Source organism: Cyprinodon variegatus, unplaced genomic scaffold (assembly GCF_000732505.1).
Source record: "Cyprinodon variegatus isolate N-32 unplaced genomic scaffold, C_variegatus-1.0 Scaffold209, whole genome shotgun sequence".
Taxonomy (NCBI): domain Eukaryota; kingdom Metazoa; phylum Chordata; class Actinopteri; order Cyprinodontiformes; family Cyprinodontidae; genus Cyprinodon; species Cyprinodon variegatus.
In genome coordinates, this window is record NW_015150662.1 from 123,107 (window position 1) to 138,979 (window position 15,873).

Consider the following 15,873-nt stretch of genomic DNA (forward strand, 5'->3'; position numbering starts at 1 on the left):
AGTGAATGTTTAAAGAACTGGAGGTAAAAGCAGAACCTTTTCAGAGACTGAGGTACAGACAGTGTTATCTATCAGTTTTGGTAGGTATGGTGGAGTTTTGTACACATTTCAGCAACCTACTATACTTAAAAGTTGTACATTTTTAGAACAACTTAGTTAAAAAGCTTTCCTAATTTAATGTTCAATACATTTTAGGAAGTATTCTTTTCCTCTTGAACTTTGCATGTTTGTAGGCTGAGAAGCTTTTACACATTCCTTTTGGATGGAAATCTTTTGGGCGCATCAGTTTCAAAGCAATGCAATGTATTTTTAGTTTAGGTTTAGGTTTGTGCTTTGATCTAATCCACTAAATAGTTTCTTTGATTGTAAGTTTAGGAAAGCTGTCCCACTAAGAGTCGAAAGTCCAACCCAGCCCTGTCCTCTACAGACTCTATGGCAAAATCACACTGTTAAACAGTCGTCCATCTTAGCCTAAATCTTTTTCTGTGGAAGAAAATCTGTGGTCATTCAGAGTGTCCACTTCACTGACCACCACTTTAGCTGACAAGTAAATAGGACTTATACAAATTGTCCAGAAGAAATGTTTAGGATGGATCGAACTCAGGGACTGCAGGTGAAACCAGATCATTGGATCTTCTCAATGGACCAGTGGGAAGCTCTTCCATAACTGTCTGCTTTTCATTATCATCCTCTTCCTCTTTTAAGAATCTGACTCTTATATCAAGCTTAACACCTGTAACCTGCTGTCTTCCTATTGTTAGTCTGACATTTCTGTCGAATCTGATGCAATCCTCCTGTCATGCAGGCTGGCATCTCCCTTCATACAGTGTGGCAAGCACAGCTCAACAAATGTAAAATGTTTAAATCCTGTATGTGTCCTAGTTTTCTTTTAGACTGGAATCTACATCATCTCTGGTATACTGATCTCTTGCACACCATTTAAACTGTTACCTTTGCTCTTGCCACTCTTTTATACAAGTGGTCTTTATGATAGGCCTGGACAATGTAGAAAAAAAGTATATTGATAAAAAAAAAGGCCTATTGATCGATATCAATAATTATCTAAAAGTTAAAATTATCTAAATTATCTCCATTCTCTGTTTATATAGTACAATGAGAGGCTGAGGTAGGGCTCGGATGTGTGACTTAACCAGAGATCCAATGTTATGGCGTAGTAAGACACAGATTGTAGTTCATTTTGTACCGATCCCCTGCACTCATTTTATAAATTATGGAGCGCTGAGAGTAGCGAACAGCTGTTTGAAGCCAGGTTTTTCAACTGCAGACAACCGCTGCATATCCATCGCTATGAAGCATGTTACTGCAAGAGGGATTTCCTTTTGCCCTTTGGACACTTTGTCATATTTATCACAAAGAAGAAAGCCCAGTTTAGCTTGCTTTGTTTTGGCAGAAGTTCTCGAAGATTCCTCAGACGATTTGGAAACAACTTGTGCTCTGGCGGGTGTGAGCAGCTTAGATGATAAAACAAGTTGATAGTTTTACTAGACTTTGTTTTTACCAGTTCCTTGTAACTTTTACAAATCATAGTTTGTTTTTTGTTTTTTTGTCTAACTTGCTATAACTGAAATATTACCAAACTGGTGAGTTACTAAAACCCTTCTTTGGGACAATCTCCTCTTCCTCTCCTTTTGACAAGTTTCACATCTTGTGATGCTCTGTGTTGTTGTTTGAGAAGGTGGCGCTTTGTTACGGCATGCCTGGGTCTGCGATTGCGACTGTAGCATCAACCTACATGATAGGCTACAGTGAAAGGAGATGAAAACTGGTTTTCTACAATCGACTCTCTTTCCTTCTGCCACACGTCTTTATGTGACGTCTGTAAATGACTTGTAAATGGCATAGTAAATGGCCTTTATGTAGTCAGAAGACTTGACCAAAGCACTCTGTGCTACATTCAGTCAGTCACTCACATTCACAGCGAAGCTGCAGTATCCTGGCGGGAGCCATCCCTCCGACCACCATCAATAGTCAATGCGGGTGAGGTCTCTTGCCCAAAGACACAACAACACCGAAAGCCGGAGCTAGAACTGACAACCCTCTGGTTGCAGGTGAAACTCCTTCATCCGACGGCACTGTCACCCATATCTGCTAACCCTACTTTATGATTAATATCTGATCTTGTTTTTTGTTGTCATACCTTATCAAAGATAGAATGAAGATGCTGGGTGAGATGTGTCAGTGTTTTAACACCTTAACCACACTATCAGCTTTTCAATAACTCTATTTAACTCTGTTCTCAAATGATTTCTATCAAAGCTATTATGCCTTCATTGCTGTATTTGAACTGGCATTTTATCAATGCACAGTTAAATTCAGTTACTGATTAACTACACTCTTAAGCAACATAATTACGTAGCATTTTGTTAGGGGAAAGGTGGCTGATTAAAACTATATAGAACACCTTTTTTCGATTTCCATCTGTAAAAACCTTTTAAGTACATTTATTCTGTTCTTTCTTACTGACAATGATGGATAAATGTTTGTCAATCACAGAGAAACCCAGTGGAATACATCCAAAGGGTTTATTTTCAAAGGGTATGAATACTTTGGAAAAGATTGTATAGACAGTACTGATGTCATTGCATATAAATACAACCACAAAGTGCATAGGTTCCCAGTCTTCTCAGGCTTTAAGACTCACCTGCTTTGAATGGTGACAGTGCTTTGATAGAGGCGATCAAACATGCAGATCTTCAGGTCAATGTTGGGCTGAACCACCCATACAGGGATGCTGACAGCTAAGCCTCTGACCTGGATGGGTATCTGTTTGAATCAATCATCAGTCTCTTTAATCATGATTAATTCCAGCTATTTTAGATATTTGTGGCATGAAAACCATCAATTACATACTGGTTTTGTGTTTGTGTCAGAGAATCTGATGTAGAAGTCCAGCTTGGTCTCTCCTGGAATGGTTGGAGTGAATAAAATCTCCAGCTTAATGCTTTGAGAAGGTCCAACCTCTCCCTCTCTTATCTAGTGAAGTAAACAACACAGCAGGCACAAACATGATCAACATAGAGTGTAGTTTTTTTTCCAAAATAAAATGAATAATCTGTAAAAAAAAAAACAAAAAAAACAAAAAAACAAACTGTAGGGGCTCTTCATAGATCCCTAAAGCTTTTTTTTCTCTCAGTTGAAGTTCAGTGAATGATGGACAGAACTTAATTTAGGTTTTAAATCTAAGGGGCAGCTTTACATAAGCTGCAGTGCGTTTGAGCTGCTTTCATATATGGTACTTATATAGGTTTTAGCGCCCATGCTTACAGATTAGAGTCCCAGATTGGAACATGTAGCACATCTGAGTCACATTTGAAGCAATGACCCATCTACAGTTTTATCCTGATGCCTATGTGTCACATGTGAGCTAAGGGTTGTCAACAAAATACTTAAATATTTATAATTTCATGTATGCTAATTGAACACCAATCACTGCTTTGCCATTGAAGGTATAGTGGAGAATTTTCATGAATTTTTAAAAAGAACCGCCCTCTCCACTTAAAAAAAAAAAATTGGTTATGCACAACCCTGTACCCGCTCCAGAGAGGGAACGTCTATTACGTGTGAGAGTGTGCACAAGCCCATTTCTCCTCGTGCATGCTCTGTTTAAAAGTTGCTGTTTGCATCATTCATATAAGCTTACTTTCCAAAATAAGATTTGCAATTTTCTATGTCAGACTCACCACCGATAAGTGAAAATGGGGACGAGCACATCAGACGGCCTTACATTAAAATATCACCACAAAGATTGATGATTACGAGTACCACCTATTTTGATGATCCACCAGGAAAAATAACTTCCTTCACTATACCTTTGATATTAATTTACATGGCCCAACAATACATGTATATTGAAAATATGCAAAATTTTATTATTTAAACGGTCTTTTGTCTTTCCTAAAGCATTACCACAGCGTGGATTTTAGCCTCCATTAGTCACATGCATTAATTTGAAATGACACAGAAGGGTTGCAATGTTACTCTGCTTGCAGGAGTGAGGCTGTGTGCTCCTCCATAAACCATCAGTAAATTGAGAGCAATAATAAAAACATAAGAAGCGTGAGGCACTGACTCGACAGTTTGATGAATATTCTACAATTTAAAATGCAACCGGCAACCATTTAATGCGAACATATCAGTCAAAATGACAACAGAGCTGAGGGCATGCAGGCATGCGCAACACCCAGAGTCGCAACAAGCACAGAGGGAGAGATGATGCACCATTAGACTCCCAGTAGAAAAAAAGGAATGGACCCCGATCTGCTACACAGCTTCAGGGTTAGCAGCAAAAAGCGAGGTAGTCAAAATAAATTAAAAATTATACATCTTTGTATTCACATTTTTTCATATTTATGTGAAGCAGAACAAAGGTTAAGACAGATGTTGAGGATACCACAGCTGAAACAAACGATCTGTTAAAAATAACTACAATAATTACAAATTCAAAGCAGTTTACTCTCATCTCCATCAGTCAGCATCACTTCTACAGGTTTATGTACGGTTAGATGCAGTTTTTACAACCACTGCTTTGAAGTATTCTCCAAAAGAATGTAAACATAAGTAATTTCCATACATGTTATAAACAAAAGATGAGATAGTGTTTCATACTTACATCCCCAAATGTGATATCACAACAGTCCCAGAGGTTCTGGTTTATTTGTGTGTCCATGTCAGAGGAAAGGACGGCCTCATTGACAGACTCAGCAGCTGTTTCTGGACAAAACAGATACATAACAGAAAAAACAGCTGAAAATGCACATTATTGATTGTTCATCCCTTGTTTTCTTGGAGTTTAATATACAGTAGGGAGTAGCCTAGTTGTAAAAAAAAAAAAGAAAAAAAAGAAGGGGGATGGGGGATTTTTTTGTGTGTAAGCATACATAGCCTAATTAATATAATCAATTAACCTAAAGCAATATGCATAATATTGTTGTTACATGTCAGGTACGCCGGTCATTGACCTTGATCATGGCACTTTACAGTAGAACTGCAGTTAGTCCCTGGACTTCCATGGCTATCACTGCCCCTACAAAGTTAGGGAGAAATGCATAGGACTTCCCCACTGGGATCGGCTTCATAGTCATGGTACGCCACTTCTTTGATTTTATTTATTTTGCTTAGGCTACTCGTAAACCCGCAGCCCACCAAATGTTGAAAGGGCAAAATTATTGTAATTACTGTTAATATATAGTAGAAATGTTACACATTCAGTAATGAAATGTCATAGAGGATGGTATGGGGGCGGGGGGGGGGGGGGGTCATTTAAGAAGGGGGATCATGTTTAAGATTTTTTTAAGAAGGGGAATGCTATCCTCCCTCATCCACCCTCAACTGGAGTACTGACAGTAGGAGGACCAATCCAGCTGAGCTGTTTTAATGGCTGTAATTTTAGGCAAATAGGCTAATTAAGAGTAAATTCACTTAATTTAAGATATTTTTTTACATATTTCTAGATCGTTTTTGCAGTGCAGTGCTATCTTTGAGAGAGAAACAGAGATCTAAATTGAAAACCACATTTTTGCAATTTTGGTTTTTCTGTTTTATCTTTTTTAACTTGTCTAAAATATTTGTAAAAAATGTTTATTAAGTGCCTGTTTGAAGAATTTTAGCTGTACTAATACTAATACTAATAATGCTAGCATCCATATGTGGATTTTTTATACAAACTGGCAACATGTTCGAGTTGAGGGCAAGTGAAGTATTTGCACATTTTCAGCAAGTATTAATGGCAGTTTTAAGTTGTGTATTTGGTTTATTCCAATAATAATTACATGAAAGATTTGATATAAAAGTAATTTCTGATATTTCTTTGTATATTACACTTCTCTGCTTGGTGAGGGGCTATGTTGGTGGATTAGGATCTAATGAAATGGAGGTTTTTCAGAAACTAACAAAATATTTAGTTATTGCCAAGATGGCTGCTGCATGTTTCCCTTTTTAGCACTTGAGCTTTTTTTGGAAGCAGTAGAGGAATAAATGGAAGACCAAAAATGTGCCAAAGAGTGAATTTTGCCTCATAAGTTTAAATTGAATTTTGATTAAACCAGCATGTTTCTATAACCAAGCGTACATTTTGAAGGGTGATTAGGGTGATGGTAAGGGAGTCTCTCCGTGCTGAAGAGATGCAACAACACACCTTCCAAAGCCTGCAGAGCAGAAGCAAAAGACTGAATCTCTTATCAAAGCATCAGCTATGGAGAGTGCTGAGCACAGCGATGAAGACTTCAGATGTGAGACTACATAAAAGAGGAGATGCCTCCTTATCACCAGCAGTGAAAGCAAGGTGAACCCTGTGCTTTCTGTGAGTCCTCCTTTATAGTTTGTTCCTATAAGGACCAAATGTCCTAGCTTAGATGGAGAGATGGGGAGATAGAGCCACCGCTCCCTCCCTATGTCTTGGAAGCAGTCTCATGTAGATTCCAGGACTGGAGCTTTACAGAAATATTTTTCAAATACAGCTAATTTGCATAGTGAGTCTGAATTTAGACACAGCAGTATTTTGAGATGCACGTTAATTTTGCTAATGTTTGCCATCTGCCAAACTAAGATGGTGCATGTGTTTGACACTCGTGCCAAACTCCTGATGGTGCAGAATGACAAGTCATATTTTCCAACTCTTATTTCTCAGCACTTCTGTTAAATATATACTGAAATTAGATTCCCTTGCAAAAGTATTCACACCTTATGAATAAAAAAAAAACCTTTTTTACAATCACAAACTTTACTGTATTTCACAATTCTTGCATTATTTTTAAAAATAAAGCATAATTGTGAAGTTGGCTTTCAACTCTGCATGAAAGCTGAGTTTCAAAACAATTTACAGTAGAAAGTCTGGATTGCATTTGTATTCAGTCTCTTCTACTTTAATAGCAAAAACGATTCCCTTCAGAAGTCACATAGTTAGTGATCAGTTACCTTATGTGCAGTTTTACCTGAAATGAAATACAGCAGAGTTTTTTGAAGAGTACATTAGTGAAGAAACGGCCCTGTCCCAAACTTTGAACCCAGAACCGAGCACCTTTCAAACGATTAAAAACGTTATGTATAGTGCAAAACTAATATTGCACATCAAAAAAGATCTGATAACTCTGAAATGATTCTAGGTGGTGACATCATCATGATGTGAGGAGACTTTTTCAGCTGGGATGGAGAGACTAAAGCTAAACACACAGCAATACTTAAAGGTGCAGTAGGAGATCTTTTCTGACGCATTTTTTTTTACCATGTGGCTTGAAGATCTCCCCACAGCCGCTTAGCAAGCAGTGAAATAGAAGGTCTGGAAGTGAAACTAAAATAAATGATCCCTGCTACAGTGAGAAATCAATGAATAACCCCAACCAATCACAAAACACGGTCCGTTGTACACGATTGGGCTCTAACACGTCAATCATGGTGGTCTGCTTGTCCCTCCGCCCGGTGCGCGTACCCTGACACATGATTGATTTGACCCTCCAATGCTCGTGCAGGACACTATGGCTGGAAGCTAGCCACTGTTATGCTACGTTCACACCTAAAGCAGCAAGAGCAGCAGAAACGCGGGTGCTGCTTCATTTTTGATGCTTGTACAAGTTTAGTTCTGACGCGTGGCGTGAGCATCTTTGCTGCTCTGGCTGTGCGTTGGTCAAAGTGGCTCTGATGCACGGTGGGTGGAGCTACCCTATCCTTTCTTTGCCTGTAACAATGGCAGCTATATTTGCTGTGATCAGTGGGTAAAAAGTAGTTTCAATCTATTTTGAAGTGAGAAAGTCCACCTGAAAACATTGTCAGTGCAGTCAGTTCATCCAGATTACCATCCTGCCTTCAAATATTATTTCTGTCGGAGCCACACAGACCCCGGTACACCGCTGTAACTAGGAATACCATTCAACCGCAGCCCATGGCCCAGTCGCCTCCTAGCGGTTTGCCGTGGGGGCTGGAAGGCATTTTTCATGTACGTCATCCAAATTGCAGGCACCAGGATAATAAAAGTGAACATGTTTTGCCGGCAGATTTTGGCATTTTAAGTTAATTTAGGCATTAATAAACTGTTTCAGAGGAGTGATCATAGAAAGATCATAGAACTCTGCATCACTGTATCAGCTCTGCAGACAGCGTTCGCGTTTATGTATTTTGAAGGCGTGGTTTCGAGGGGGGGTCTAAAGGGAGAGGCATGGTTGTGTATGTTCAAAAAATAGCTTGCTGGAACCGTTTTTCCAAGATCTCCTTCAGCACATTTAAAGCAAACCTGTAAGAAGCTGTGAACGACCTGAAGCCTAAAAATGATAAATATAAGACATTTTTAGTATAAATGTTTATGCGAGGCAATTAACAATTATTTAAGTTATTTGTGTTTGGAAAGGATATTTTTCTTAATTTTTCCTGTGCACACTTTGCAGAATTTTACCTGGTTTTATAGGCTCTAAGTCTTTGGAAAGACTCTTTGGCTGGACCTCCTCTGAATCCCATGAATCAGAAATCTGGTGATCGCTTGAAGTTGTGTTGTCACTGTATTTGTTCTATAAGCAAACACAAACAAATAATAATAAGCAACAAACGAACAATCTCAAAAAGAAACAAAATAACCTATTTTGTACACAATGAAATCTTACAGTTAAAGGTTGTACTTCATTTAATTCCAAATTGGTTTATAGGTCACAGTTCAAAGATGCGACTAAAAAGGGGGAAAAGCATTACGACTAGAGCAACTTCTGAGTTTAACAGCAATGACAGACCAGGCTTGTGTTGGTGGATGACTGGGATAGCATCTGGACGCAGCTGCGTTCTAGGAAGCGATGTGTGGAGGTGTCCAAGCTGAAGAAGGTGGTCAGTGCTCCCTTGTTTCTCAGGGTGATAGTGCGTGAAATAGTCTGACCCACCACCTGAGAGCCAAAATCCACCAATTGACAGTCGACCTCCGGCTGGAGAAAAGAAATAATCATAAACACTGCATATTTAATTGAGTGAATTAGCAGGAACTGATGTGCTGCCACTTCATTTTCTCAGAGGATTAGATAAACTGATTAATGGAGGTGAGCCTAATTAAACTGGTGTAGTAGTTTAAGGAGTCATTAAAGGTTACTATAAAATGCATGTAATGATAAATAGTTGGGTTTCCTCCCTCATCTGCTGCTCCATGAAGTTATACTGGTGTGTTTATATTCACTGTGTGAATCTTTCATCCTGAACAGGTTGTCCTCAGCTCCGCTCTTCTCTTCTTCATACAGCCTTTTGCTTCTCTGATGCTTTGTGTTTTTTATGCCCTCAGGATTTAGGCTTGTTTAGACTGAGCGGCTTTGTATTAAACCTGTGAAGTTATCACTTGCTTTTCTATGCTGTCTGTCTCTAGTTGAGTCTAGCCTGTGTTGATAAACAGACAAACACCTGAACCCCAGATGCGCACCGTACTTGTGTAGTAAAGGCAGTAAAAAAAAAAAAAACAAACAGAATTGTAAGAAAAACATGAAATATACCAACTCAGGTGAGGAAAACAAATTAAATAACAGGAAACAAACAGACCTCTGGTTTTATTAGGGTCTACTCACGATGCATTTTTTTGTAGTGCATCTGACAGGAACTGAGAAGGGGCCCAGGGATGATCCAAACTCAAGCTCTCCCTCCACGTCTTCATTATTCTGCAGAGATTGGAGATAAAAAACATGTCCTTTTGAATTTAAAATGTGCCTTATCACATAAAATGAACAAATTAAGTATGACAAAAAAACAAAACAAATCCAAAATAACAGCAATATGTTGGAGGCGAGCAAATCAAAGTTTGAGCAGAAATACCCCCCTAAATGTTCTGGTCAATTTTGGGGATATGATATACTGATGAGAAGGTTGCAAAATATAGAAATAGATTACTTTGTTATGTCATCTAGAATGTCCATCTTGACTTTATTTATAAAAATAATAATAAATAATTTTTTGTGTGTGTCTGATTTTGAGGCCAACATGCACTTTCAACCCGACAGTTTGGACCTACATGTCAAAGCATTTGGAAAAACCTGCTCTATGGCAACGATAAAGAAAATACTGATAGAACGAATATTAAAAAAATATTTTAGTATAAAAAGTATATCCCAAGACTGTGTTTTAAGGTTTGCAATAACAAGCATGAGCAGGCATGAAAACACCTACTTAGATTCAGCAGAGTAAAAAAAAAAAAAACAACAAAAAAGAACATTTGGGATAAAAAAAATGGTGTCTATTGTTGATCTCAAAACAGTTTTATGCTCATGCATTGACCATTTTAATTTAGGACACATAACAAACAGTTAAGGATGTGAGTCAGGTGTATTAATAAGTTTAGTAGGAAACTAGTAAATAGAGCATTGAATGCACCATATAGAATAATGCAGCTATAAAAGGACAAAAAATACCTCTATCGTTTGTTTAATACTTGTGAGTTAGATTTATACAAAAAAGAGAATATTTTCACCTTTCAGAGGTCAATCAATGCTGCTTTGTTCCTATTTGTTTGCTCTGTTACTCAACAACACAAAATGATCTGGAGAAGGAAGGAGTCTTCACTAACATGCAGGTCATAATATGGTGTCTGAATGTAGCGCCGACAGTACTTACCAGAGGCTGGAAAAGAGCCTCTATGTCGAATGACATCCCAGTAGCTAAAGAACCAGGAGGATCAAAGCTAAAGCAGAAATCAACGTGAGCAAAAAACAATTGTTAGTATTTTTAGACAACTTACAAAACTATAGATGTATCAAAAACATAAAAATTTATAAAAACAAAATGCACCGTCATCTCTAATAGCTAAAGATTTAAAGAATCTCACTTTTAGAAAGTTGAAAAATGATTTTAATCTACTTTTAAGAGAACAAGACCAGACACAACCACTTTGTCATTTGTTAAATACAAATGGGAGTCCGAATTTCACTAATGGGGTTGACTCCTGGGTCAGGAATCAAACCCAGAATGTTCTTGATGCAACAGTGCTGCAATCTGCATATAGTTCTTTCCGGGTACTTTGGCTTCCTCCCACAGGCTAAACATGACTGTTAGCTCAATCTGTGTCTTTCAATTGCTCCTGTTTGTTTCTGTGTTGCCCTGCGACAGACTGGTGACCTGTCCAGGGTGTATCCTGACCCTTTTCCCATAGATAGCTGATAGGCGCCGGCCTGACCATGACATCGGCGGATATCCCCATATGAATACCCCTCTGTGCATACAGTACATCAGCGCAGAGAGGAAATAGATCAGTACAGTAGGTTTAATTTTGGCCTATTATTTGAAGCTGCTGGTTTAGCTCTCAAGCAGGGAGAAGCTGCCATGTGGTTCACGACTGTGAAATGGAAATGTATAAAAGGACTCCACCTGCTTACTGGATGGAAAATCAGAAATGTCCTGTTGTACCATCACAATCATTTTCTTTTTCATCCATGGGTAGAAATCCATTGTCTGTGCTTTTGTTATTTTCTAACTTCAAGACAGGTGGCATGAAAAGATGTGTGACGGAAAATAGAGCAGTTCACTTGGGATTAAATGCTGAGTGAGGCAGCATTTGAGAATGCCTGCTACAGCCCTATATAAACTGCTGCGAATGAGGCCAATGTGTCCGCTGAAGAGGACTGAAACGATGAAGGCGAAAATCTGCTTTTATAGTATCACTGTCAGTTGTCTGTGCTGTGGTGAACAGCTGTGTTGATACCAACTGGCTTCTCCTACTGTAAATCATAAGCACTTTTAGACATGATTTAGAGCTAAATAACCTCATTCTCATTCTGAGTCATTTAAAAAGAGATGCAGAAGGCTAAAAACTCTTTTCTATTGTGTAAATATGCCATGGTGCTTTATATGTAAACCCCTTTATCATACCACAATGGGAAAATTCACTCCCTGCATTTGACCCATCGCCTTGGGGAGCAGTGGACTGCCATTGTCTGGCGCCCAGGAAGCAATCAGGGGTTACTTGTCTTGCTCAGGAACCCAGAGTGCAGGCTGTTGGGATTGAACCGGGTACCTACAACCTTCTCAGAGCACAAGCGCACTGCTCTAACTACTAGGCCAACACTCCCAAAGCTTATGTTTGGAATAAAATGTATTCACCTAATATTCAAACACCCTTTAAAGTATGTAACTTGATGTTTGCAGGGTAAAGACACTACAGAAGAACTCTAACGATCACTTTCAGACTTATTTCTTCAAAGTCTAGGGATTGTTATTATTTGTGCCGGATATTCAGCTGATCAAATATGACAATGAGGCCATTAAACAGTTTTTGCTGTTGAAATAAACATTAGGAAATGCTCATATATATAGATATGAAAGCAATAAAAGCAAAAAGATGAAAACAACAAAAGGTTAATATAAAATATTAAATACAAATTATAAAACCTGGGAAAGATGACAGTGTTGGTCTGTCTTTTAAAACAAAAAAAAACTTGTGCATTGGTAAGAAACGCTCCCTGTTTAATTTCTACTCATTGCAGTCATACTATAGCCTAATAAACTAGCCCTACCCACCAACGGCCAAAATCATTTTTGCCTGTGAGTTTGGTCTAGCCTTGATCAATGCCCCAGGCCCTAGAACTGGCAGGCCAATCACAACGCAGAGATGTGTTTTGAATTTTTAGACGCACAGGGGGCGGGGTGTGGGGGCGTGACGACAAATCTGCGCAACGCTGGAGAAAGCACAACAAGGAAGATGGCAAAGTTCTCTTTTCCTGTTGCTGTTGTTCAATAAAAGAACGTTTTAAGATAATTTGAGACGAGAATATCATACTTTAAAGTGTCACTATAAGGTCCATTTATCGATTTAATGCGTAATTAAAAAAACAATTAAGAGGACCTCGGCAACCAGCGGACCTCCAAGGCTAACGGCAGCCAGGGCTAACCTCAGCCTGTCTGCAGCAGCCCTCTCGCGGCATGGTCGAGTGTGAAGGTCCGCTGGCTCTGATGGCGATTTTTGACTCAACTTTGGAATCAGTTTTGAAAGGATTAGACTTGGGGTTTTCGTTGAAACATGTGCAGGAAGAGGCTCTACAGTCATTCATTTTAAGAAGGACGTGTTTGCCGTTTTACTGACAGGCTGTTTGTTTACACTCCCCCACCAGCTTTCTGTCACGCTTACTACGTCACAGTCAGTTGAACTCATTGGTCAGAGCCAGTGGTTTGAAAAAAAATGGGTTGTTCTCGTCAACAGTCTTCCGATGTCTCATTCATCAGGGTCAGACGAAATTACACATTTCATTTCACATTTAGTTTATCAGGCTAAGTCATACTGTGCATATGCTAAAGGAAGGGCAGTAATTTTCAAATCTTTCTGCTCTAAAGCCTGTTCTCAATTGATGCCACTGTAAGACAAAAGTGCGCTGTGGTGATGTAGAGAAACAACTGCGGCTCAACATTTCTTTTTTATGTATAAGACAATGCTGTGTGCACGGGGTCAAACAAAGCTTCGGCTTATAATCAACCACTTCCTGAATTAAGGAAAGGATACCTCACTTCTCACTTTAAGATGTGCCACATATGTGAGGTTTCTTACATAAACAGCCCCTTTCATGTCCTTCCAAACCATCTAAATATGATCAAGATCTTCCTATTCCCTATTCTCTGAAAGTTCTTGGTAGATTTCCCGGTAGGTTTTGGGTCATTGTCATGTTGTAGGCTCTGATTATTCTTCACTTTTAATTGGAGCCCCTTTTGTTCTCCCTTTTTCTTTAGCTCCCTCTGACACACAGTAAAATTTATGCTGGGTTTAGTGATGGTGAGGTGGCCTGTTCCAGCAGGCTAACAGACCTTGACATGTTGGCAGTTGTTCTGCATGCCCACTTGCCGACCCTTTCCTGCACAGCGGAATGACTGATCTATAATTCTTTTGAGACCTTTTTTTGAACATAAGCTGCTACAATCTTTTTTCTGAAGGTCTTAGACAGCTCTCTATCTTAGCATGGTGTTGATTTTCTCTTTAATGACCACGAGCTGTCCTATGGACAGAGTCTCCCACCTCAGCTGTAGATCTCTGCAGTTCATCCAGAGTAATCATGGGCCTTTTGGCCGTATCTCTGATCACACTTCTCCTTGTTGGAGCTGAAGGTTTTAGGGGGACAGCCTGGTCTTCATAGATTTGCAGTGGTTTCAATTGTAGTGCTTGCACAGTGGTCCTTGGGATGTTTAAAGCTTGGGAAATATTTTTGTACCCAAATCCAGCTTTAAACACTTCTGCATCAGTATGTCGGACGTGACTGGTCTGTTCCTTGTTCTTCATGATGCTCTCTGTGCTTTAACTCTGGGACTATCACAGTGAAGATATATTTATACGGAGACTGGATTACACACAGGTGGATTCAATTCACCATCATTGAATCATCAAATTAAAGGGACTGATTAATTTTTCACACCGCACTCTTTACTTTCTTGTTTCTTAAAAGTGTTTAAAATATTCTATACATTTGGTTCCTCTTCATGATTGTGCCCAACTTTATGTTTGAGGCCGGAAATGTGGCAGAAAGGTTGAAAAGTTAAAAGGGGCAGAATACTTTCGCATGGTACTGTAAAGCATTTTGAGTTAAAAAGTAAAGCTGGGTTTTGGAGGTATTTATTACGTCATGATAAAGAAGTTAGCAATATCTTTTTTAATTTTGAGGCTATCCAAGCTTGGACCAAATCAAAAAGCCAAAGAGATCTTATACACCACTACCCCTATAAGTTAAACTGTTATTTATCTCCTTAGCTCACGGATGTACGCTTCCCTGAGGGGTGTTTTCCTTTCCGCCCCTCATTTCTACTCATCTTTAGAAGAGTCACTAGACACAGCATCTACTCTATATTGTGGCTCTCTACCAAATCTAACAGAATTCAGGCTTTCCTGCTTTTTGTCTCAGAAGAGAAAAAGCAGAGCCCACTCTGGAATGGGTGTTGGAAGGGAGGAAGCCATTTTTAGCATTTCAGTGGGCGTAAAGGAAACCATGGGCTGGTGTGAAAAAGGCTAGTGTGCTCCCAGTTCATGTTTTTCTCTTTTAAGGTTGTTCTTTATGGTTGTCACGACTGATCTCAGTATTGTAGGATTGAATGTGTGAGTAACTGGTGTTTCACATAAACTCCCATGAAAATGGAAGGTAAGTGAAAAACAAGAGAATTACCTTGTCAGAAATTTTAAACAGTCACCATTTTACATTTGCTGCAACTAACAGTTGTATTTCTGGGCTGTGTACAATGATCTTTGACACACTGTGTTGTATTGGGTTTGGGTTAATGCAGCTTCCTAAAGTAATGAAAACAGTAGTATTAACAAGATAATAAATCGTACCAGGAACAAAGCACCAAGTGTCCAAAGGAACCACACAGTGGAAGCCACTAAAAAGTAAGTCAAAAAAACCCTAAATACGAAAGTTCAAACTATCCAATAGTAAATAATTATACCAGAAATCTGCTGTACTTCATTGTCAACAGACATAACAATCCTAAACTTTTAGGGAAGCAGTTTTACTACACTATGTATGTAATCTAAAGGGCTGGTTATCCTCTCACAGCAGCGTGTCACAGTGAGCTTGTCGCAGGTATGACGCAGATATTTTTGATTTATGCCCAATTTCAAGGACTAGCTGTGGGTCTAGATACGGCTCAGATGGTGAAGAAGTGGGAAAACGCAAGAGCCAACTTTGTGTGACAACGGAGGGACTTGAGAGTGAAAAAGAACGGGGATCCAGTTGGAAAAACTGTCTGCAGTCAACTACAATTTTGGAGAGGTGCAACAGAGTGTCTGCGAAAGGGGTGGGGGCTTATCTGCTTTCACTGCCACACACACACACAGGAGACCTGGTTTCTGAGCTTAAACCAGCCTTAGCTCTCTTTAACTGCAGCATTATTTTATTATCAAGTTTCAAGTTTCAAGAATTTATTGTCATTGTCAAAAAAAAG

General features: G+C 39.1%; 1 protein-coding gene across 1 annotated transcript in view; it reads right to left on the reverse strand.

The window, feature by feature from the left end:
• Window positions 1–15,873, reverse strand: part of cfap74 (cilia and flagella associated protein 74) — a 75,983-nt gene that overhangs the window by 43,299 nt on the left and 16,811 nt on the right. The window contains exons 15-21 of the mRNA XM_015380201.1: window positions 10,579–10,645; window positions 9,540–9,629; window positions 8,730–8,915; window positions 8,402–8,513; window positions 4,631–4,731; window positions 2,872–2,994; window positions 2,663–2,784 (exon numbers count right to left, since the gene is read on the reverse strand). Of these exons, the coding sequence (XP_015235687.1) occupies window positions 2,663–2,784; window positions 2,872–2,994; window positions 4,631–4,731; window positions 8,402–8,513; window positions 8,730–8,915; window positions 9,540–9,629; window positions 10,579–10,645 (801 nt within the window). The remainder of the gene's footprint in view (window positions 1–2,662; window positions 2,785–2,871; window positions 2,995–4,630; window positions 4,732–8,401; window positions 8,514–8,729; window positions 8,916–9,539; window positions 9,630–10,578; window positions 10,646–15,873) is intronic.